Below are 27436 nucleotides of genomic sequence, written 5' to 3' on the forward strand. Positions count from 1 at the left end.
AAGCATGAAATGTTGTTTACAATCAAGGATAGGTGCGAGTAAACATCCTGATAAAAATCTTGCACAGAATTATTACCCTGAACTAAGGTGGTCATCTGATATTCCAGCGTGCCGAGATCACGCTTATCCGCATAGTGTAGTGCGAGGCAGCGCGAAATGGACTCCCAGTTCAAGGGAGTATTATACGATTCGAGCGCAGCATCAGCTGCCCCAATGACTTTGTTTCTGATAACATTGAGAATTGCAAAATATTTCGGAGTGCCCTTTATCGTTTCGTATAAACCCAGAACCCGTTCTATGCTTTTTCGCCATGAGCTAAATTCTGCACTATTGCCCGAGAATTCCCTTAGGCACCGAACTATATCGGGGACTTTATCTAAATCTGTGAGGTTCTCTCTATAGCGTTCGTCTATCCCTTGATCTACCCCCGAAATTTCTGCATTTGGATTTAATATGTTTTCTACTACATTTTTACACTGTTCCCTACAAATTCTAGTTACTACATTAATGAGGTTTGCCTCAAATTGAGCGTTGGGATTGGTGGGTGGGATGGTAGGGTTATTGGGAGGATTTAATATAGGGGGTCTGATTAGATTCTCTGGATTAGACATTTTATAAATTTATGATTTAGTAAGGACTTAATTAATAATCAGTAAATTTTGAGACAATATTCCTTTTTCTAAATTTAAGTTTATATTCAAAAGTTAATGTTATCGTATAAATTTTAATAAAGTTTTGGTTATAAACGACTTTTAAGATTTACACTTTGTGAATAAAGATAGAGAAAATAAAGAAAACTTACAATAAAAATATACTAATTGCCATCTTTTGTACGTTGCTTCTCTTTCGTTGTTTTGTTGTTTGAGGTTGTTGTTGTAAATGGGTTTATCCTTGTAATTAATGTTGTTGTTGCAGTTGTTTTACAGTTGTTTTACAGTTGTTTTACTGGTGGTAGCTTCTAGATTTTTCAAATTCTCAGCTTTGACTTTGTTTTGAAAATTTTTATATTTATGTATTTTGGATTTTCAATGTTTTGTTTTTGATGTTTGTTATTTTTTGTCAATTAATATCTTTGATTTTTACAAGTTTTTTATTTTTTAGGCTTTTTATTTATTTAGTTGTATTTCTTTTCCTTTTTAAAAATTTTTTTAATTAATTTTTCATTAGTTGTTTAAATGTTATATTTATTTTAGCGATCAGTATTTAATTTAAAATTTTTTGTTTTTTTTTTAAAAAAAATTTTATAAACTTCACATTTAGTATATTTCTTTTTTTATATTTTTTTCCGTTTCGGTTGTCACTTCTTTAGGGACTTTTTTTTTTTTTTTTGTTGGGCGGTTGTCACTTCTTTAGGGACTTTTGTTTTGTTGGGCGGTTTCCACTTCTTGAGGGATTTCCCGTCCTTTTTTCGTTGGGCGCCAGTTATTTAAAATGAAACAACTTTGAGTACTTGACTGCAACTGAAGTTGCGATCAAAATGATCTTTATTTATAATCACAAAATAAAAATGTCAATAAAATAAAACAAAGAATTAATTATGCAGACATATCGTCAGCATTTACAAAATATCAAATTATGCAGACATACCGTCAGCATTTACAAAAAATATTAAATTCTTATTAAAATAACATAATTAAAATAAACAAGAAATTGCAGACAGTTAAATGAACTTTTATAAGTTTAACAATAACGCAAACGCAGCAATTTGAAAAAGTAAAGAAAGAGGGAGTATTCATAATTAATTAAATTAGTGTTAACTTGTATGTAAAATACATGTGTATTACTCGTGACATTTTTGGCAATTAGAGCATGTTCTATTTTCGTGTGTATAACAGTGTTGTATTTTGAAATACAACACTGTGTGTTGCAAAATAAAAACAACAAAACAAAAAAGAGTAGAGAAAAATCATAACGAAATAAATTTCATTGCATTAAATATATTTATTGTGATTTAAAAATGTTTTAAATAAATATATTGTTAAAAACAACAAACATATAAACTAATAGAGGTTATGTCACATGCAATTACATATGTACGTTTGAACGTGGAAATTATGAATCGTATGTATAACGTGAATTTTGACATACACATGGAATTCCATATGTATCGAATACATGTCCCAATACACAAGCAATACATGCCGTCTGACCCCCCTATTAGTTGCAAAACACAACCCAGTCGGACTTTGAGTTAACTTAAAACTAACTAATGGTCAATCAGAAATGAGTCACAGGTGACTAAAAAACTAGCTCATTTCCCTTGTAAATCCCTATTCAGTTTTTCCATGTAGTGTCATCACAGCGAGTCAGTACTCACTCACTATGCATAAGTTTCAGCTAACCACAAGCTAACTCATTATGAGTTAGCTTGTGGCACATAAAGTATGAGGGCACTATAAGTTAGCTATGAACTGACTAATTAATGATTAGGTTTTACAAGTTAACTTATAGTTAATTTAAATAAGTCATTCTACATAAGTTTCAGCTAACCACAAGCTAACTCACAATGAGCTAGCTTGTGGTTAGCTGAATTTTTTTTTTATCATTGTTTTATTTTATATTTTAATATTAATTTTTTTTAATTTATTTATATAGAAAAATCTAAGTACCCAGAAATTTTGGTTGAAATCGGTCAACCCGTTTCCGCAGTTAGTGTTAATATCAAAGTTTACACTTCTTTTTATATATTACTTTCGAGTGACTACGTTAATTTTCTACTTATCGTATAATTTAATAGATGCAGTTCGAGATAATGTAGAAGAAACCAGACAAAGTAATTAGAAATGTGCTGAAATTAATAAAAAGCGACATTTTAAAACCGTTTGCGTATGTGGTCTTCCTCAAATTTCTAGACAAACTGATTAAAAATATACACAAAACAAATATATACAGTTTTAACTGTCATGATCATGAAGAAAAAAAATATAGAACTTATTTTTTCTTATTTGCTTTTTACTCTCTTTAATGCTTGTTTATTTCTACATCAGCTTTGAGTGAGTCAAAAGTTAGCTTAATACTTATCGAGATGAAGTCAGTTGTTATAATAAAATAGCTCATCTATGCACAATTTTGCAGTTATGTTGCTATTTAATCTCGCTACTCTCTTTAATGTTTGTTGATTTCTGCATCAGCTTTGAGGGAGTCAAAAGTTAGTTGAATACTTATCGAGAAGAAGTCAGATGTTTTAAAAAACAAATAGCTCATCTCTGCATCAATATTGAGTTACTTCAGAAGTTAGTTGTAAATGAGTTAGCAATAAGTCAACTTGATTTTGAGTCAGCTCATAAAAGTCCGACAGGGAATAAATGTAAACACATACATACAAAAGGAAAAACAAATAAGCAAAAAAATATATGTATATTTGTTATTAGAAAATGGAGGTATGTGTAAATATTTAAAATAGTATACATATATTATTTTCTTTTATATTTTATATTATCAGAAATATGGTTATTGTCTAATTTTATATTTATATTATTATATTTATTATATTTTTTTTGATAACCCTGTTTTTATTGTTTGATGTAGCGTTTAGGTAGGCCAGTTATGCTTGTAACTCTTTTCATGGCTTAATCCTTAATCATTTTTAGTCGTAGTGGTTTTGCATTTGCTACAGATTTTGTAATCTTCGACCTTCCTTTTTCATCATCCTTTGTATGACGGTTAACCGATTAATTTTCGACGGTTAACTGTTCGAATAATTTGAAATTGCCGATTTTCAAATAACAAATAAACCGATTAATTTGTGTCGATTAACCGATTAACAGAAATTCCTTTTTTTTGCACTTTAAATTTTTTTTTGTATTTATTTCTCCATTTGAATTCAAATACAAATTTCAAATTAAAATTAGATATTTTTTGAACATCCAATAAACATGTTTAGTGAGTATGTATAACAACTGACATATTTAATTTACATGTATTTGAAACTTTGTTTGTATTTACATGTATAGACGAAACTTTTTTTGAAATGAGTCGTTTATCATAACTGAACGAAACTATTAAATTAATCAATATCTAAAACAATCCAAAAAGGAATATTCTTGATTTCTCCAAAATATACAATCAGAGAGAGAGTTTTTTCCAAGAAAAGTTTAAATTATATTCTTTTTATAAAAGATTATTTCAGAAGATCTCACTAAAACTATAAAAAACTCACACATCGCTCATTTGCTGCAACAACGTCATAATTCAAAAAAAGTCGTTTCGAGAAAACCATCTTTGAATATTTTATGACATTTTACTATTTCTTAAATAAATTTTCAACAAGTCATGCGATTTCAGAAATTTAAATAGGAGATTTTAATATCTTTCTAACCCCCATTAACACTAAGTCTGGTTATGCCTTAACTAATAGTTATACTGCCGGTTAAAATTATTTTTATATGAAAACTGTCAGTATAACTATTAGTTAAAACATAACCAGACTTCGTGTTACTGGGGGTAACCTGTATTTAACCCAAATTTTTACTTATCAAATATACGAGAAAACATGAATTTTTACAATGTTTACAACAAAAGAACACCCTCACACAAAAATAATTTATTTTTTTGAAAACTGATAAAACTATATGAAAGATTATAGAACAGCGCATATTTTGTATTACTCAGTTCAATAAACACGGATTTTGAGTAATGATGTTGTTGCAGCAAATAGGCGATATGTTTACAAAAATGATCTCAAATACCTTATTTGCCATTTTTTATGTTTTTGTATACAAAATTCGTTGTTGTATTTTCAATTTGAAATGAAAATATAAATTATTCGGTTAATCGAATAATTTTAAATTAACCGATTAAATCTAAACCTCGATTAATTATTTGCTCGATTAACCGATTAAACCAGAAACCCGATTAATTGAATACCCTAATATCTAATAGACAGCGCTTCCGATAAATGTTCCGTGGTCAAATCATGTTTTATCTTGGCCTTCCTATTGCACGTGCGGTTGATGTGCTGGGTTCATATTATGCCAATGTATCTAGGATGGTATCATTATTAATCCAGTCCTGGTGTTTGAAGTTGAATCTCTCAGTCGCACGGTTTGCTTTTATCCATTTTGAGTATAGACTGGCATACATCATGAAAAGTTTATTTTTTATAGTTTCGCTTCTCTGTATATTGCCGTATAAACTGAATTTATTGAGCAGAATTTGACAGAGGATCTCTTGTAAGCACTGCAGAATGAACAACAAAATATATATATATTTAATAATAACGAACGAAACAATAAGAATGGGTTTTACGGTTATATGTCATAAATTGCCCAACATGCAACACATTTTAAGAATCATGTCTTTTTTCAAAATTTTACATCTAGCAAAAAATGCAGCAAGGGCGGGCAGCTGGAAATCTTTGCATTATGTAAAGGAATAATCAAAGAACTTGTTTTATTGAAACTGGACGTGTTTTATTTTTACTCCGAGTTAATTCTTTATTTTAATGTATCTATCGGAAAATAAATATAAATATCACCTGTTTGTTATTTACGCGAAAGGACGCTTTTATTATAATAATATTATTAAATAAAAAAATCAAAACAACAACTAAAAGACAAATAAGTAAAGAAAATTCTTTATATTTTTTTGTATACCTTTTTTGTGCATTGACTATTAAATAAAGATCAAGAGTGTTAACGAAGGTAATTACAAATACTCTTTAATGAGTCTCTTTAACGAAAACAGTGAGCGAAGGTTAAGTGTAAACGGCAGAAATGCATACGTTACAGTTAATGTAGATGACAAAAATATAAACAAAACAAACAAAAGAATAGATGACAACTTGTTTTTAACCGACAAACCTGTTAACCGTGCTCGTTCTTGTTCCCCCGCATTGACAACAACTAATGATTGTCAAACGAAAGAAAATTCAACAGCTGTTATAGGGGAGTTACCAGAAAATAAAAATATTTTATCTATGCCTGAAAGTATACTAACTATATCAGCTTCAGATACGAAATCCACCACACTAACTACAAATAAAATTAACCCATTAAGCGGCGCTATACCCAAGATTAGTCAACCATTAAATAAACATAATAAATCCCAAATACAGGTTGGAATGGACCGGTATATTACAGTATTAAAACGGGCACGAAGTCCCAAGTCTTCGAAAGCGGCACCCTTGGCCAAATTATATAAGGATAGTGAACCTGATAGACTAAACAATGAAAATCGTTTTTCTATTCTGGAATGTGAAACTAATGAACCAGTAAATAAAATCCACTCTACAAAACCACCCCCCATTTACTTGAGAGAAAATAATTCGAATCCACTGGTTCAGAGCCTGATCTCATTAATAGGAGAGAACTCTTTTTACGTAATCCCAATCAAGAAACGCACGATTCATGAAACTAAAATGCAGGTCAATAGTGAAAACGATTATAGAAAGGTTGTAACATATTTTGAAACTCAAAAGAAAAGTTTTTACACTTATCAGCTGAAAGGTAGCAAGGGTCTACAAGTTGTAATAAAGGGTATTGACTGTAATGTTGAACCACTTGAAATAAAGCAAAGCTTAGAAGATAAAGGCTATAAGACAAAAAATGTGATAAATATTAGAAATCTCGAAAAAATACCCCAACCACTCTTCCGTGTTGAACTTGAACCCGGTGACATAAACCTGAAAAAAAATGAAACACATCCCATATATAAGCTGAAGTACTTATTGCATCGTAAAATTACGGTAGAAGAACCACACAAACGATTTGGCCCCGTCCAATGTATGAATTGCCAAGAATATGGACACACCAAGGCATATTGAAAATTGCCACCAGTAACAAATCCAAAGATGATCCTAAAATCAAAAAATGCAGCAATTGCGGAGGTAACCACACAGCAAACTACAGGGATTGTCCTGTCTACTCAATTGTTAAAAAATCACAAAGCCAGAAACCAAAGATTTTCCCCGCTCAGCCATTAAATAACATCAATTTGAACTATCCCCCGTTGCAACAGACATATGACAACAAAGTAACATATCAAATGTACTTAGAAACAACCAAACTCAGACGCAAGTCCGTCAACTCCAAAACGAAAATATAAACCCAGAGGTAAGAGAGCAAACGCCAATTTTCAATTTTACCCGACTAGAATCTACAATAGAAACTCTTGTGCAATCGGTAAATAACTTTACAAACTCAATGAGTAACATGATGCAAGAAATGCTTAAGATGCAATCAATGTTATTGCAGGCTGTGCTTAACAGACCATGAACTGCCTAAGAATATGTTTTTGGAATGCAAACGGCATACGCCAACACAAAAACGAACTCGAATATTTTTTAAGAAACGAACAAATTTATGTAATGCTGGTTTCTGAAACTCATTTCACGTCCAGAAGTTCCTTTCGAATAAATGGTCTCGGCAATTTTAATAAAAGCTCGAATAAAACACTACTTAATGTGTGATTTTTGCGAAGATTATCTTCAAGGTACTACAATCTGTCTTGAAGATTTTCATCGAAACTTAGTGATTTCATCGATATTCTCACCCCCTAGATTCTCAATTACAGAAAGTCAATATAATAGATTTTTTAAATCACTAGGCCACCGTTTTCTGGCTGCTGGCGATTATAATGCTAAGCACACATTCTGGGGATCACGACTGATTACCCCTAAAGGTCGTGTTTTGTTCGACTCAATTTCTTAAATGGGTTTGCATGTGCTTTCGAGCGGCCAACCTACTTACTGGCTTACTGACCCACGAACTATCGCTGGAACTATCTTCAGATCACGCACCCACTATTATTACTTGATTGAGCCCCCTAGAAATTGTATCCCCGACTGGTAATTTAGCGATGGCAGGCACAAGAATAAATTGGCTCAAATATAAAAAATACCTCAGTACACATTGCTCGGAAAACATACCGCTAAGAACACCAGAAAATATCGATCACTATCTTATCAATTTCGATAAAAATCTCAGACTGGCTGCTCAACATGCTACCCAAACAATTCAGATATAATTCAGATTAATTCTGCAGGCTCTTAAATGAAAAAAGAAGATTTCGAAGAGAGTGGCAATTGCACAGAAAAATGCTTCAAAACTTTTTCCAACATATACATTCAAATAATTGAAAATGTTTTTCAATGAATGTAAATAAAAAGAAGAAATTTCAAAAAATTATAAAAACAAATTGTACATAAAAGTTCAAAACAAAAAGCTTTTTTTGAAATAATAAAACAACATTTTAAATTATATTTGAAATTTGTTTTATGGTACGAAATTTAAAATAATAGTCAACTTTATGGACTTAAAATCGATTTTAAGGCTTTCGTAGTTAGGCTGATAAATTCTATTTTAAAATAAAGTCGACTTTAACAAAAATTAACTTTAAAATTTCTTTCATAGTTAGGTTGTTTGATTTTTGCAACTTTACTTGTTCTACAGGTTAATATATTATTACGTTTTAACCTTTTCAAAACGTTTGGTTTATTTCTTTTAAATAAACCGGATACTTTTGATTGCAAATAAAAGCCGTTTAGTAGTTTAAAAATTGTAACAACTCTTTATTTATTCAAAATGGACAACAACCACAGAATTAAATAGCCACTCAATGTTTTTTATACACGTTTATAAATTCTCAGAAATACAGACACAATTTATAATGTACACGAATTTACTTGAAAAACACAACACACTTTAAGGCACTCAGTTGATGTTTATTCGAAAAGCGTCTCTGATAAACTCACTCACGACTGCAACCTCTGCCACTATTTATAACAGTGCCATCTGCACTCTAGATTGTTCTTTAACTGTCAAAGTTAGAATATTCTAGATCTTACGCCATCTGTGGTGTACTTTCTACAATGTTCTTTAACTGAATATTCGAATTCAAACAGCGTTGCCAACTTACGATCAATGGTCAACTGAAAGCTTTTATTTAATAATGCCCACAGATATGTTACAGTTTGCTATTACAGCACTGTTATTTGAAAGCATTATGCTACTTTTAAATCAGCCCTTAAAATCGTTATATTTGAATTCAAGTACAATTTCGTAACAATATATAATAATAAATCTAATGATATTTTTTACTTTACTTATAGAACCAGATTTAGCTGTTGACGCATACCAGAAGGCTCTAGAGTTAAATCCACACGATTCTCATTTGGCTAGTAAGTTGGGACGTGCTTATGTTAAAACACATCAATACGTTAAAGCTATACAATTTTATCAAGAGGCATTGAAAAATAGAAATCATTCGAGTTTAAATTTAAATTTAGCAGAACTGTATTTGAAGTTACGGCAATTTAAAAGTGCTGAAGAAACATTAACGGAAAATGAAGATCAAAAACAAATGTAAGTTAATATAAATATGTATTTTGTATTTATAATAAGGTGGTATGTAATTTATAAAACAAAACGATTTGATACGTTTGTATTCATCACAACTTTTTAAATCCATTATTTTGAAATTGATCCTATAAATAATATTTTTATTTATTTATTTAAGTCAATGGATTAAATCCTTACAGACTTTTATGAAAGTATATATAAATAATTACAAAACATTTACAAAAATAATTAATCTTTTAAAAAAAAGAATAATATTATGTTTAATTACATCTGTTCTTAAAGATTGTTAAATTTTAGTATAATCTCCTTATTGCATCAGCTTGGGCGTAGTTAGTCCTAACGTTTTTGACATACAGTGTCTTGAAATGACGATACAATCGTTGAGGGACGTTAAACGTAACATTATTTACAAGGAATTCGGAGCAGACTTCACCATTAATAATATTGATCAAAAATGTTACATTAAGCATAGCTCTTCTACTGTATAATGTAGGCAATTTTATTAATTTAAGTCTATCAAGGAAGTTTTATTTCAGGATTCCAACGTAAACCACGTAAACAGAAGAGTAATAATTGTTTTTGTACAGATTCTATTCGTTGTACATGAATATTGTAATAAGGATCCCAGATAACAGACCCAAAATCCAATATAGGTCTTACTAAAGATATGTAAAGTTGTTTTGTGATGTAAGGTTCGCTAAATTCCTTAGCCCAAAGTTTTATAAATGCACGTACACATCTGGCTTTATTTATTGTCATAGTAATGTGCGAAACAAAGTTCAATTTATGGTCTAGTAAAATTCCAAGATCAAGAAAATTTTCAACAGATTCAAGTTGATAATTGCCCAAAGTATAGTTGGCAGAAATATAATTACTTCTTGACAAACGCATAAGTTTACATTTTTTTTAATTTAATTCCATTAAAATTGACTACACCAGGAAAAAAAATTGTTGAGATCGGATTGGAGATATAAATGATCCTCATATTGAGAGTAGCTCAAACATCATCCGCATACATTAGAATATTGCAAAAATGTGAAATATTCGGAAGGTCCTTGATGAACAGTGAGAAGAGTATAGGACCAAGGTGTCTCCTATACCCTTCTCAAATAAATGTTTGTATAACATTTATTTGGACTTTGTTTGGTCTTACAACTAATAACTTTTTAATTTCGATTGCGCTTCCAAAATACTATAGCGATGTTTGTTGATGTTGCAACAGTTCTTTTCAGAAAAATAGTAAAAACAAGTAAGAAAGTATAGTCGGGCAAGCCCGACCATATGATACCTTACACCGAGTATATGATTATAACAGTTTTATTTTGATATGAAACTTATTTGTATTGAATCTTATTTGGATACCAAAATTTTTAAGATATTTATGCTCGATAAAGTGATTTTTGGAAGTGGGCCTTATATGGGAGCTATGACTAATTATGGATCGATCAGTTCAGTGTTCTTAACTCTTAGACTACATGATTAAAATGCTAATTATACCCTTCACCATCGTGAGAAGGGTATATACAGTATTGGCCATAACTAAAGCACCCCCTCAATGAATTTTTTTCATATGGTATTTTTTTTTGTATAAAATCAAAGTTTTATTTTCATTTGTTAATATGTTTAGTATTGATAAACAAATACTTTCAAAGTTAACCTTTCTATAAGAGGTAACTTAAAATCAAAAAATATTTTAAGACTTAAACTTGTTCGTACTTGAATAGCTGATGCTGTAGGATCTTTATGTATTGCTCTTTTGATCAAGGAATCATAATATCGTGTTTTTTTCGCGAACGACCTCCAGAATGCACCGGTGATATGCGACCAGTCTTAAAAAATTTTGAAACGAGCCTGGAAATAACTGATCTGTTAATTGAATATTTTTTACTCAATTCATGTAGTGATAAACCTGTCTTCCAGTCTTCAATAACTTTAATTTTAAATTCACTGGAGTACTTGTTCCTTGTCATTGTTTTTTTTCCTTTATTTTTATCTTTTGGAATTTTTAAATCCATTCATTGTGATTCCCGATAACTCACATTGCAAATATGCAGTACTGAGTCAAATTTTTAAACATCTTATAAGAGGGTGCTTTTGTTTTGTCCGTTGCGTTTTAAGTTTTTAATGAACATTAACAATATTAGTTAATAAAATATATACAAAATACATCCCAAAGCCGTTTTTATCAAAAAAAATATGATTTGAAAAAAATCCATTGAGGGGGTGATTTAGTTATGGCTGTATAAGTTTGTCATTCCGTTTGTAATTTCTACATTTTTCATTTCCGACCCTATAAAGTATATGTATATATTCTGGATCCTTATAGATAGCGGAGTCGATTAAGCCATGTCCGTCTGTCTGTCTGTGTGTCTGTTGACATCAATTTTCCCATATATCTTCGGGATCCAAATCTTCAATAATTCTGTCAGACATGCTTTCGAGAAGTTTGCTATTTAAAATCAGCAAAATCCGTCCATAAATAACGGAGATATGAGCAAAAATCCGATACAACCTCTGAAAATTTCATCAAAAAAGACAATTTATTGCATGCTTTGACAAAAAAGTAACAAAACGTATGTTTGGATGTGTGTTGGTTTCATTGTATGTATCGAAAGCACAGTCAGCGTCAAAAGAAAGTGTACAACTTGTTTTTACATTTAAAACATTTTATTTACATATTAAAAAACAATTTTTTCTCCAGTTCTAGTATATTTAACAAAACATTTAATTGTTCTCTTGCAATATATAAACAAAAAACTAAACTATTTCAACTGCAACAAAAACAGTAACAACAAAACCAAAAATAGTCCATTTTGAACGCGTCAGAAAAAAGTGTACACATTTAGAATTGCAATAAGACTTTTCTAGCTACATAAAAAAATATATTGTTATTCTTTATTTTTGCCTAGATTATAATTTTTTGTGGATCTTGCTGCTAGTCTCATGAGATTTTAAGATAGTAGATTTTCTTGTTTGATCGCGAGAACTTTAAAACCAAAATGGGAAAACAAACTGCAATTGAAACAAGAAAGTAAGTCATAAAATTTAAAAATGAAGGCAAATCGTCACGTGAAATCTCCTCTATAATAGGAAGAAGCCATAATACTGTAAAAAAAAATATAGACAAACAAAAAAAAAAAACAGTATGGTTCGCCGAGCGCTACACCCAAATGCTCTATATGGTGGAGTTCCGAGAGAATAACCCCACATTTCCAAACGAAATAAAGAGCGACTTCGAGAATTCGCAAACAGGTATAAAAACCAAGAAAATTGTTTTGGAATAATGTGCTGTTTACGGACGAAAGCAAGTTTGAGATTTTCGGAAGTAAAGAAAGGAGTAAAATTTGGAGAAGCAAAAATCAAGAGTTCGACCAAAAGATGTACTATCCACCGTAAAGCATGGTGGTGGTTAGGTGATGGTGTGGGGGTGTATGGCGGCAAGTGGCATGAGAAAACTCATATTTATTGATAGTTTGATGAGCAAAACCGAATACCTAAACATTCTTATAGAAAATATGGAACCCATCATTAAATCTAGACCGAACCTGGATCTTCCAACAGGACAACTATCCGAAGCATACTTCTTAACTTGTTAAAGAATGGTTGTTGTATCATACACCGAAACAACTGGAACAACCCCCACAGTCACCGAACATTAATCCCATTGAACATCTGTGGTAGCATTTGGACAGACAGATCAGAAAATGAAATATTACCAGCAATGACTCTCTACACGAAATCCTGCAGGAAGAGTGGTTCAACATCCCAACATCGGTGACATCAAAATTGGTAAAAACAATGCCAAGGAGGCTTGAAACTGTTTTAAAACCCAAAAGATGTCAAATAATATACTAAACACGTTTTTTCTTCTAATTTCCCTAAACTGTTCAAAAGATGTCAAATAATATACTAAACACGTTTTTTCTTCTAATTTCCCTAAACTGTACACTTTCTTTTGACGCGTTAAAAATGGAGTATTTTTGGTTTTGTTGTTACTGTTTTTGTTGCAGTTGAACTAGTTTAGTTTTTTGTTTATATATTGCAAGAGAACAATTAAATGTTTTGTTAAATATACTAGAACTGGAGAACAAATAGTTTTTTAATATGTAAATAAAATGTTTTAAATGTAAAAACAAGTTGTACACTTTCTTTAGACGCTGACTGTATGTCTGACAGAACTATTGAAGATTTGGATCCCGAAGATATCTGGGGTCTTCAGAAAATTGATTTCAACAGACAGACAGACGGACATGGCTTAATCGAATCCGCTATCTATAAGGATCCAGAATATATATACTTTATAGGGTCGGAAAATTATATTATGGAAATTACAAACGGGTATATGTATATACCCTTCTCACGAAGGTGAAGGGTATAATAAAAAAAACGTATGTATGTTTGGATGTGTGTTGGTTTCATTGCTTTGCGTATTTTGTTTTTTGGCATTGTTGTTGTTTTTTATACAACAAAACGTATGTTTGAATGTGTGTTGGTTTTATTGCTTTGTATATTTTGTTTTTTGGTGTTTTGTTTCGTTTGTAACTTCTACAATTTTTAAAAGTGTTCTTGATATATTATATTGTTACGAAGTTGTACTTGAATTCAAATATAACGATTTTAACGGCTGATTTAAAAGTAGCATAATGCTTTCAAATAACAGTGCTGTAAAACTGTAACATATCTGTGGGCATTATTAAATAAAAGCTTTCAGTTGATTTGATCGTAAGTTGGCAACGCTGTATTCGATTTCGAATATTCAATTAAAGAACATTGTAGAAAGTACACCACAGATGGCGTATGTATTAGAAACCTCTAGACAGTTAAAGAGCTTTCTAGATGGTAATGCAGTGTTATAAATAGTGGCAGAGGTTGCAGTCGTGAGTGAGTTTATCAGAGACGCTTTTCGAATAAACATCATCTGAGTGCCTTAAAGTGTGTTGTGTTTTTCAAGTAAATTCGTGTACATTATAAATTGTGTCTGTAATTCTGAGAATTTATAAACGTGTATAAAAAACATTGAGTGGCTATTTAATTCTGTTGTTGTTGTACATTTCAAAGAAATAAAGAGTTGTTACAATTTTCAAACTACTAAACGGCTTTTATTTGCAATCAAAAGTATCCGGTTTATTTAAAGGAAATAAACCAGCGTTTTGAAAAGGTTAAAACGTAACAATTGGTGTCAGAAGTGGGATTGCAAAATAATAAGCATGAAGTTTGAGGAACTAATGCCCGTAATTTCAACAAATAGATAACTGCGGGTGTTAGTACCTATTAGATATCTTTACCTACTCGGTAAAATTGAATTGGTAATTTCAACGTTCATTTTACCTACGTGTTTCTACCTAGCACAATGAACAAATCATATGGCAACATTTATGTCAAACGTTATTTTGAAAGACAAATAAAATTAACAAATTTAATAAATTTTTGTTAAATTAAAACTAATTTAAAATAAATATTATGTCATTCATTAAAATGTCTACAAAAGAAAATAAAAGAAGTGCTAATTTCAGTGAGGGTGAAAGAACGACATTAATAAATTTGGTATGTCAATATAAAACTGTCCTGGAAAATAAAAAGACAGATGCAGCAAGCAACAAAAAAAAGACTGAAGTGTGGGCAAAAGTGGCGGAGATGCAGCTAGTGGAAGAGCACCTCGTGATCCCTCAAATTTACGATCAAAATATGACGACCTCAAAAAAAATCTTCGAAAGAAAATTGGAAACAACCAAAGGGAGATCTACAAAACAGGCGGCGGATCAGCATTAATAAGCAAAATGTCTTCTGACGAAGAACTTTTATTGTCTTTAATAGGAGCGTCAACATGTGGATTAATAGATCGTGGAGGTGGTGATAAAGATATTACTTTAAATGTAAGTTAAAAATTAAGTTGCTTGTGTAGGTGTATTTTTACGCTAATTTTTTTCACAGAAAGAAGAATCTATTGAATGTATCGACAATTTGGAAACCAATTTAGAAATATTACTAGATGATGACATATCCTTTCGTCCAAGTGAAGCTGTTAATATTTTAAAGCGACCAATCCAAAAAGTATTGTCTAGCAATGAAGTTCATTCTGATGAAGAAAATATAGAACCACAATGTTCCTTCCCTACACTAGAGTGTTATGGGAAAGTTAAAAAGAGGAAGCGTAATAACGACAAGCTTGATGAGTTAATAGACGAATATTCAGATCTCAAGGATGAGCGAAAGGCACTTCTGGTAGAACAAACTAAATTCTACAGGGATAAAAATGAAAGAGAACAGTCTATTTAAAATTGACATGGAAATAAAGCAACTTCAGAAACAAGAGCAAGAATTAAAACTCATGTTACTTAAAAATAGCATTTTTAGTACAATAGTATTATAGTTTAACAATAATAATAAAAACTCCACATTAAAACATATCGTATTTTTTTGGTACACATTTGTATACCCTTCACCGTGGTAATTAGAATGACGAGCAATATTATGATATCAAAAGTCGGTAGTAGTGTCTAGGTAAATTGTTATAAAGTTTATTGTAAATCTGTGTATATTAGAAAATGTCTAATCATATCGATTCAGAATCACTTATTAGGTTTATATCAGTTAGCCAAGCAATGGAAATATTGAAATCATTTATTCTGTACAAAGAAGTAGTTTGCAATTAAAAACATCTCTACAAAATTTTGAGAGAATCATTCCCTGATTGCCCGAATACAATAAAGTGTGTAATATATATGGATATGTTTTTATTATAATTTAAAATAAAATAATATTTAGGTACATACATATACGTCAATACAACTTTATTTTACAAAGACCCAAAATAATTTATAAGTGTATTTCTTGAAGTGTTTGTTTGATTGCGGTTTAATTCATAGTTCCGTGACATTCTTATCATACTTAATTCATAAGCAATTTGTTGTTGGACAGTTTCAAAAGGTGGAAGTTTATCTGCATTTCTACGGCATATATTATGTAAAATCGATGTTGCTATAATATCTTGTGTTGTTGACATGTTAACTCTTAAACCCATAGAAAGAATTGGAAACCTGCGCTTCCAAATTCCAAAACATCTTTCAATTAAATTTCTTGTTCGAATCTGGTATTCGTTGTATAATTTTTCGGCTGTAGATCTAGGATTGTCGAGAGGTATCATAAGATACGTTGACGTATTGTATCCTGCATATCCTCCATCACCAAGTATAAGTTGATTCGCCCGCGATCCAGATTCGAACATGAACTTTAACCTACTGTTATTAAATATTGTACTGTCATGAGTTGATCCGGGCCAGCGGGCTACTATGTCTGTAAACAACAAATCAGCATCACATATAGCTTGAACATTTATTGAAAAATATCCCTTACGGTTTCGGAAGAGTTCAGGTAATTCACCACCTGCAATATTGTAAATTCTTCAGAAATGTACATTATTGGAAAATCGAGTTTTACCAGGAGACACAATTTTAACGTGGGTGCAGTCCAACACATCTTGGAAATTTGGCAACCTTATAAAACTTTGTTTGGGTGTACAAAATTTCTTCCTCCGTAGAAGGATGTTTGACATATACATCATACCAGGATTTTATTGCTTCAGAAACTTTCCTAATAATTCTGCTGGCTGTAGTTTGGTGAATTCCGGCAAAATCTGCTACTGTTATTTGAAAGCTTCCTGTAGCATAAAATCGTAGCGTAAGCAGCATTTGAAGGCTTGGTGAAATGTTAGATTTTCTAAAATAAAAAGATTTTTCCTAAAAAAAAAAATTGTAATCAAGATAGAAATACATTTTACCTATCTACTGCATGTGTAAACTTTGATTTAATTTGATCCAAAACCATCCTTGCTCTTTTTTTTGAAAGTCGGAATCTTTTCAAGAATTCCAAATCATTCCACATCTCAAAATGATCGGATATTTTTCTGAACGTGTGTTTTCTTCCATTTTCAGATTTATTTAAATAAAATCTTAAGCGTCTTAGCTCCAGAAGTTCCGTTTCCATTTCTGTTTTTTTTTATTTTACAAAACTTGAAGACTTTTTTAAAAATATTATTTATTTTTGTTTACCTAACAATTTAACTGACAAAAAACGGCAGTGTATGATACACTACAGTTATCTACTCGGTAATTCATACCTTTGAGTTAAAATTACCAAATTTTATTTACACCATTGATATCTAAGCACCGTACGATAACAATTTGTTGAAATTACGGGCATAAAAGTTGAACAACTCAAGAAAGAATTGAGTAAGTTGAAGCTACCAACAGCAGGTAACAAAGCAGAATTGCAGAAGGGGCTCATAGATGAATTCAAGCGGCGTGATATTGATATTGGAACTTACGAGTTCGAGTATAAGGGTGAAATGGAAGTTTCTACACGTTCAGCAACAAGCAGCATGGATTTAAGCACAATGTTTGCGGCTATGATGGAAAAGATGGAAGGAATGCAAATGAAACTTCAAGAAACTTCTAAAGTAAACAACGAGAAACTTCTTGCGGAAGTTAAAGAAGAAAATAAAATAATGGAAATGAAATTTGAAGAAACTTCTAGAGCGACAGACGAGAAGCTTCATCAAATATCGGAAGTTATAAACAGCAGAGTGGATGGCATTGAGAAAAAGGTGTCCGACTTAGCAAGCTGTTTGGAATAGACGTCAATAAAAAACTCTCTGACTTAGAGATTGGTGTCGACAATAAACTGCATGACCTAGAAACAAAGGTTAATAATCTTCAATGCCAAGATGGACCGGTGCGAGTTATTTCAGAAACATCGAGTAGAATAAAGGCTCCTAGTTTTGATGGCACCACACCATTTAATGTGTTCAAGTTCCAGTTTGATACAGTTGCCATTAGAAACATGTGGAACAATGAAGAAAAAGCTATAGAATTGATATTGGCCTTAAAAGGGAATGCAGCAGTAGTTCTTGAAAGCGTGCCAGCAAGCAACAGAAATTGTTATGATGACATAATGGAGGCGCTAAAACGTAAGTACGGTGGCGAACATAAAAAATAATTATACCGAATGGAATTGCGTGGTAGAGTGCAGAATGCCAATGAGACGCTACAAGATTTTGCGATGGAAATCGAGCGAATGCTACAGCTTATTTATCCAGGGGAGAACCATCCGATTTTGGAGCATTTGAAGATAGAGGCATTTGTGAATGGTATTCGCGATCCAGATATAAAATATGCGGTATGTGCCACACCAAAGCCATCATTCTTTGAAACCGTCTCATTCGCGATGGTACAAGAAACTGCAAAGATAATTTCAAAGCCCCAGGTGTGTAACGTGCGGAAAATCGAGGTTGTCGCTGAAAATGATAGAAGTATGGTCAACGAATTAAAGGAATTAAAAGAGGGAGTTTTAAAGGCTTTAAGTAAGAGACAAACTAAAGCCAAAGTTAAATGTTATAACTGTGGAAAAATGGGTCACATTCAGCGAAACTGCAGAGCACCAAGAAAGCGAATCAGATATGTTTCACCATCAAGAAATAACCAGCTGGCGAATCATCAAGTATTACAGGAGCCACCTTTAAAGCGAGCTAGCACTGGGGGAAAGGATCTGACACCCACACCTGATGGCCCTACCATCTCCATATCAGTACTGCAGCAGGAAAATAACAATCTTACTGCTAGTGGGTACATCAACGGTCGGAAGCACATCCTTACTATGGACACGGGAGCGTCGCAGTCTATCATCAGAACAGATTTAGTAAAGAAATCGATGGAACCAATTTGCAATGTAAGTCTACGCACCGCTACTGGAGAGCCTGCCGCTGTCCATGGTAAAGGTAATGTAAAACTAACTATTGGTGGTATTATCGTAAATCATGTCTTTGTTGTTGCCGATATTGTGTACGAAGTAATCATTGGTGCAGACTTCATGATTAGTCACAGCATTACTTTGGATATGGGACAAAAAGTCAAGTTCCAAGGTTCCAAGATGGGCGAAGGTGCTTCAGCAGAAAAAGAAATGCATGAAATCGTTCGGAGACGAATTAAATTGACAAATGACCAAATGAAAACCAGATATAGCTCACAAGGTAATAAGGGTTTGTCATCCAAATTAGTGAATCACTGCAAAGGACCACATAGGGTAATTAAGAAATTGGACGACATGGTTTATAGAATACGGAAATGTGGAAGACCGATATCGGGAATTAAAGTTGAACATCTGAAACGACTAGCCGCCTATGGGAGAAGTGAATCTATGCCTATTCGGGACGAACAGGCTTAAGCGGGGGGCAGTGTTACGAAATTGTACTTGAATTCAAATATAACGATTTTAACGGCTGATTTAAAAGTAGCATAATGCTTTCAAATAACAGTGCTGTAAAACTGTAACATATCTGTGGGCATTATTAAATAAAAGCTTTCAGTTGATTTGATCGTAAGTTGGCAACGATGTATTCGATTTCGAATATTCAGTTAAAGAACATTGTAGAAAGTACACCACAGATGGCGTATGTATTAGAAACCTCTAGACAGTTAAAGAGCTTTCTAGATGGTAATGCAGTGTTATAAATAGTGGCAAAGGTTGCAGTCGTGAGTGAGTTTATCAGAGACGCTTTTCGAATTAACATCATCCAAGTGCCTTAAAGTGTGTTGTGTTTTTCAAGTAAATTCGTGTACATTATAAATTGTGTCTGTAATTCTGAGAATTTATAAACGTGTATAAAAAACATTGAGTGGCTATTTAATTCTGTTGCTGTTGTACATTTTAAAGAAATAAAGAGTTGTTACAATTTTCAAACTACTAAACGGCTTTTATTTGCAATCAAAAGTATCCGGTTTATTTAAAGGAAATAAACCAGCGTTTTGAAAAGGTTAAAACGTAACAATATACATACTAATTACACTTTGGTACAAAAAAATTTTTTGCAATAACTTGGCGAATGACCTAGTGCATGTTGTAGGTCTAGCTGAGTGTATTACAAAACCGGTTTTAAAAGTTCCAATACACCCTCAAATTCTCGAGATATAGGCAAAAGTATATTTTTTTGGACCCGCAAATTTAAACATTTATAACTCAGTCATTACTTAACCGATTTAAAATTTTTAAACGACATTAAAAAGGTACGAACAAGGTCTTTCGAATTATATATACTTTTACTATTATATTAATATAAATATATAGAGATTTGTTCAATAATATCAAAATTTTTCAATTTTTTTTAAACTTTTTCAACTATTACGAGAGTTTTTTTCAAATCTTATTTTTAAACAACAATAATCTTAAAGCCAGTGTCCTTCTGAGTAAAACAAACTTTCGAAACAAACTTTTAAATCGGTTAAAAATTGACAAAGTTATGGTGCTTTATCTAAACAATGAAAATCCGATTTCGGTTATAATTATGTATTATGATTCAACAAAAAGAAATAATTTAAAGTACTAATATTTTTTTATTATTTTTTTTTTAAAAAATGTTTACTTAATCTACTACGTTTGTAAGACAAATCATCAGTTTCACGTTTAAGAGACCAGCAGTAATTCGCTAGCATTCTGATCTGACTTTTTCCTTCGAACCGCTTTTCCATTGCTGATAGCTCCTGGTGGAAGCGTTCGCCTTGCTCGTCACTAAATTGGCCCAAGTTTTCTGGGAAAACTTCCAAGTGAGAATGCAAAAAATGTATTTTAATTGACATTCCACACACCATTTCTTCATACGCCTCTAGAAATTCATTCACAACATTTGTGTAGTCAGCACTTCTTTTGTTACCCAAAAAATTTTTAGATTAAGATATGAAACTCCTCCATGCTCTTTTTTCAATTTCATTTAATTTTTTAGGAAAGTCTTCATCTAGAAACATTTTTCGGATTTGTGGCCCAACAAAAATACCTGTAAATCAACACATAAAGTAATTGGGTGTAAATGCTCTATGTACCAAAATATCTTATGCGTACCTTCTTTTATTTTAGCATCACTTAGTTTTGGGAATACGGATTTAAGGTGTGAGAAAGCATCGCTGTCTTTATCTAGTTGTTTAACAAATTGCTTCATATAACCCAGTTTAAGATGCAAAGGCGGCAAAATTATTTTCTCGGGTTGGACCAGCGGGATGTTAACCACATTTTTTTCGCCTAGTGGAAACGATTTTCTTGGTGGCCAGTCTTTACATTTGTAATGATCTGTTGCACGACTATTCCATTCACAAAAATAACAGGGAAATTTAGTGAAACCTCCCTGCATTCCACAAAGAATTGTCAATACTTTTAGGTCAGAAACAATATTCCATTGATATTTCGTGTAGTTAATTAAACTTAGAACCTTCTCTAATGTTGCATAATTTTCTTTCATATCAGTAACATATGCTATAGGAACTGATGGCAACTGATTCTTATTATGTAAAAGAACTGCTTTCAGACCTTACAAATTCGTAAAATGAATTTTTTTATTTTCAGATGTGAACAATAAAATACTTACTTTTACATGAACCATCCAAGAATAACCGCCAATCTTCTGATCGATGTTCTTGACTGAGGCAAAAAAGCAGCTCATCTACATCCGTGCAATATACTATTTTATTGTTTATTTGATCATACTTAAAACATTTTTCAAACGACGTATGTTGGATATTTTTTCTTCCAAATGTAGCTTTGAAGTCGCTTTCCACTACATTCCATTGTTTTAATCGGGAACCCAACATTTCGGTTTGTTTCCACGATAATCCCAAATCACGAACAAGATCACGGTAGTCTTTATTTGTAATTAAATGACGTTCCGACGATATTCCCGCTGCTAAAAATGTATTGTCATTTTCCATTCTATCACATATTTCATTAACAGGTGATGTCAAAACATCAGATTCCTTATCTTCAATTGTTCTCAGAACTGGCATACATACTGTTGAAACATTAGCATATTTTATGTGATCTCGGGTTTTGTAGCTATGACCAAAGACATTTGTTTGGCAAAAGTAACAAATTTCTGGCTTATGGAAAAATTGACGATGCCAAACCATTGGGAGGGTGAATGGAAGAAGTTCTTTATTATATTTTCCAGACATCCATTTTTTAAGTGCCGAGGAGCACAAATATATTCTGGTTCATACCAAAAACTTCTTACGTATGAAAAATCAAAGTATAGATTGAAAGCTTCTACCATTGCTTTGTTTATAGTCATTTCTAATCTATGTTTCTTATCAACGAATAAGCCGCAAATGTAACAAAATTGATTGCGCTTATTGCACATTGTAAAGAACAAAAAATACAAGATACAATATAAAAAATACACACTTAACTTTTAAAAGCTCAAACGATTTTTATTAACACAATTTAGTATTTAAGTTTGGCTTTAATTAACAAAAAACTATGCTGTTTTATTTTTCGAAGCTGTACCAAAAATGCTAACTAATAAACAATATTTTTGCAATAATAAATAAGTAACGGTTTTATTACAAAAATATTTTAAATATAATTTACAACAATAGAGTTAAACACTACTCAGAGTGTATTTACTTTCTCTCTTCTTCGCTTTTATTTCTTGTTTTTACAATATTTATTTTTTCTCTTATAATAAGTCCTAAAGCTAGAACTCTAAAACGTCTCTTAAGTTAGTTACTATAACTTTGTCAATTTTTAACCGATTTAAACAAATGAAAGTTTGTTTTACTCAGAAGGACACTGGCTTTAAGATTATTGTTGTTTAAAAATAAGATTTGAAAAAAACTCTCGTAATAGTTGAAAAAGTTTAAAAAAAAATTAAAAATGTTGATATTATTGAAAAAATCTCTACATATTTATATTAATATAATAGTAAAAGTATATATAATTCGAAAGACCTTGTTCGTACCTTTTTAATGTCGTTTAAAAATTATAAATCGGTTAAATAATGACTGAGTTATAAATGTTTAAATTTGCGGGTCCAAAAAAATATACTTTTGCCTATATCTCGAGAATTTGAGGGTGTATTGGAACTTTTAAAACCGGTTTTGTAATACACTCAGCTAGACCTACAACCTGCACTAGGTCATTCGCCAAGTTATTTTTGAGTGTACCACAGTGTTATTATAAAACATAATAATGCATCCACAGCAAAGGTGTAGGGTATATAAGATTCGGCATAGCCGAATATAGCACTCTTACTTGTTTTATTTTCAAACAAAGTATAACAAGTAGTCCAACTCTTTGACAGCAGTACCTAACTCTATACATGTGTTAGTGAAAAAGTACCCAGCAGTTAAGCAAGTAGTCAATGTATCCCTTAAAAACAGTAATTGTCACAAATGTCTTATCACTTGGCTGACTCCATTTTATATATTTTGGTCATTTGACACGTGTGTGCACTTTGTAGTGCAGAGAGAAGACAATTGGTTACTTTATGCATCCCAAGTAATCTAGCGTGAAGACAATTGTCACTTAAGTGTCTCTAAGTAATCTAGAGTGTAGTCACTTTAAACGTTTTGTGAGTAATTCGTACAAACTGGTTTTTTACAGATTGTGTTAATATAATTCTCATACAGTTTATTTTTATTTTTGCTTAAGTATACTGATATCACATGTAACATAGCATGAAGTCAATAGTCACTTTAGTGTCTCTTAGTAACCTATGGTGAAGTCACTTTAAACTTTTTTTGTACTGCAGTTTATTTTACCCACCAGAAGCGTTGACTACCTTCGATCAGCTATCCGATAGTCACATTGTAATCAAAAGGGTCAATTGACCCCCTGCTTAGGACATGCACGTGTTAAAATAACTAGTCAAGTAGCTGATCAAGTAACCAGTTACAAAGCTAGCAATGTAACTGACGCTATGTAACCAGTTTGTGAATCCTATGCGTTGCCTACTTTGGACCAGCTATTAGACAGTACCATTGTAATCAAAAATAGACAATTGACCCCCTGCCTAGGACATGCCCGTGTTAAAATGACTAGTCACGTGGCTATTGAAGTAACTAGCTCCCACCCTAAATGATGGGTAAAATCACTAGTTCGGTACTGTCTCCTAGAACTGCTGGGTACCTAAGTCTAAATATGTGTTAGTAACAAAAATGTACATGTGTTGGTTCCTTTTTAATTTTCACCAGACACACAGGGTTCTGTAAAAATGTTTAAATTTTAATTTATTTAAATTTTGTTCTATTTTCAATACCAAAAATTGAAACTCTGTTCTATATTTTAAACCTACCACAAACAAAATAAAACGTCAAAATTAATAAAAAAAAAATATTTTTTAGTTTGTGCGAAATGGACGTGATTCGGAAAAGAAAAAGTGCTAAATGTGTTGAAAAAAATTATAAAATAGTGTGTGTTAGTGAATTTACGTGTATCAAACTATATTTATTCGACAATTTATAGTTAAAATCTCGAGACTTTTGATGTGTATAATTCTCTCACAAGGGTGTTGAATTTACACAGTACCCGTATATGTGAGAGAGTAATTTTAAAAAATAGAGAGTTGGACTACTTGTTATACTTTGTTTTCAAATATAGTTTTTCACCCTATTCACCATTAGTTGAATTAAAATGCTATTGGAAATAGCTTTCTAACTATATTACAGATACAAACCTTAACCTTTATATGACGAATTCAATATTTGGGGTATTCACACGGTGTACTATTTAGTCATATTGTCATAATGTCCTAATATATTATGATAGTTTAAATAAATTTTTGTTGTATTTCAAACAAAAAATTTATAAACTAATAAGACTATTTGAACTATGTTTATTGTTTTTCAATAAAATAATATTTTTTTTGTTTAAAACACAACAACAACTATTATAATATATTAGGACATTATGAAAATATGACTAATAGCAGACCGTGTGAATACCCTCATTATGTATAAATTTATATTACATTCAATTATTATATTTATTAATTGTGGTAATAAACCACAAGACTTAGTACTATTTCTTGGCATTTAACATTTTTAATTTATTTTTTGAGTATATTGAAATTTCATCTGACTTTCGGATTTTTATGCATTACTAATTCTAGCTAAAGAAATGTGGACGTTATTTTGTTTGGTGATACAGTAGTTTTGACTTACCTGCCTTTCATTTAAGAGCATTTTGCATATAAGTGCACAAAACTTGTGTTTTGTATATTTGTTTACCAAACTTCATATAAATTCGTTAATTTAAGTGCATTGACCTGCACATTTACGATAAGTGCATAATATTTTTGGAAGTTATAACTGGTTTTCATGAAAAAAAATTAATTTAGCTGCCTAATACAAAATTAAATCAAAACAAATAAGAAAAATACGATTTTGAATGAAAAAATATGTTGTACACTTCTTAATAATTTTAAAAGTAGCTAAAATATCAATTTGACGTTATTTTTAGACGGAAAATCACAAAGCTTCGTGTAAATTATTTGCCGTTAGCTGCTTTTTTGGGCAGTAAACTGTAAATGCATTTACCAGCATCAATGAGCAGGTAAGTGCATTGAGGTTAACTGCATTTTTAACTTACCTGCACAAAATATCGTGCAAAGTTGATTGTGCAGGTAAGTCAAAATTACTGTATTACTTTCTACAGAAATTTTTTTGTAGAAAATGCAAAATGTATGTAACAAAATTTTCTAAGGAAAAGGGAGCGGCTAACAACCCTGAAAATTATCGCCCAAGAGTTGTCTCAGTAGTAAGTTGTCTTCATACCTAAGGCCGGTAAGGCCAGCCACTCGAAACCAAAGGACCTATTAGCCTATCGTCTTTTCTTCTGAAGACATTAGAACGACTGATAGATCTACATCTAAAGAGCAATATAGATACTCACCTCATTAGCAACGCTCAACATGCCTACCTCAAGGGCAAGTCTGTTGAGAGTGCGCTTCATGAGGTGGTCGGTTGTATAGAGCACAGTCTGAAGCATAGGAGAGCTCTAGAGGAGCTATTGGTACACTACTCAGTAAGATTGTGTTGGGTACCAGGGCACTGTGGTATACAGGGAAATGAGGTAGCAGATGAACTGGCTAGACATGGTTCTGATCTGGATCATGATACTAGGAAACGGGAGGTTAAACCACCCATATGTCACTACTACAGGTTAATTTACGAAAGATTCCGCGACTATACGAATCAATCCTGGAGCAGTAGGTCAGATTGCAAAGTGTCCAGGGCCTCATGGCAAAAACTAAATGCAAACGCGGCTGGAACACTGATAGAGTTGGATAGGTATAATCTCAGGATTCTAGTAGGAGTGATAACCGGTCATTGCTCAATTGGAGCCTTTAAGGGTAAATGGGATAATGGCACACAAGACTTCTGTAGAGCAGTGGTGGCCAACGAGAGAGTGCTTGAAATGCATATGTAGTAGTGAAAAAATAAAAGAGTACACAAGTGGAATACATGTGCCTTGCACTGAAAAAATTGTATGAAATTGTTTTTGTTTTGAGTTTACTTTGTGTTTTTACTGAGAGCATTCGTATTGCGTACGTGTTAGTGAGAATAACATATGTTATTGGCCAAACACTACCCCGGGGTAGTTATATAACTACCCCGGGGTAGTGTTTGGCCACCAACGCTGTAGAGCAGGGAAGCGCAAAAAGAGAAATTGTAGTTTGTGTGCATGTATGGGTTAAAAATAAAAAATCCGCAACAACATCAAGCAACAGAATGAAATATTTGTATTATTACGCTCTATTGTTTGCAACTAAATGAGTTATTTGTATTTTTTACGCTCTTGCTGTGTGTTTTGCTTACTTTCGGGTTGTGTACATGAATGAAATAAACAAGATTTCGCCTTCGCTCTCTTAAAAAAATTCTCTTAAGCTCAGTGACGTCAACATTGACTAAAACTGATTGTATTATATGAAAATTGTATGTGATTTATAATGGAAAAGTCAATAATTATATTTAAAAGTTATTTAAGTTTAATAAAATAAAATGTATTTTAGGTTTTATGTTATTAGACATCTTTTACTTTATTAATTTTCAATATTTTTGCTATATTTTAGTTCACGATTTTGATTTTTTATTATTATCTTATATATAAATAGGCCACACGTTTTTTTGTGGTACATTTTTAAGTATGTTATTGTCCACCAATATTGATGAAACATATATGGTTTAAAAGGTTATTTTCTCTAGATTTGAAGAACATCATATTTTTTTTTTAAATTCTTTCCATAAAAGTGGTAAAAAGCGTTTAAAAGTGGTCGAATTTCGGCCACCGGGCGATCCTAGTTATTATTACTGCAATTTTTG

The 27436-nt window shown here is 31.8% G+C and overlaps 1 protein-coding gene across 1 annotated transcript in view; it reads left to right on the forward strand.

The window, feature by feature from the left end:
- LOC135963166 (tetratricopeptide repeat protein 21B-like) overlaps positions 1-27436 on the forward strand; it is a 129783-nt gene that overhangs the window by 61533 nt on the left and 40814 nt on the right. Inside the window, exon 3 of the mRNA XM_065514939.1 lies at positions 9050-9302. Coding sequence (XP_065371011.1) covers positions 9050-9302 — 253 coding nt within the window. The remainder of the gene's footprint in view (positions 1-9049; positions 9303-27436) is intronic.

Source organism: Calliphora vicina, chromosome 1 (assembly GCF_958450345.1).
Source record: "Calliphora vicina chromosome 1, idCalVici1.1, whole genome shotgun sequence".
NCBI lineage: Eukaryota > Metazoa > Arthropoda > Insecta > Diptera > Calliphoridae > Calliphora > Calliphora vicina.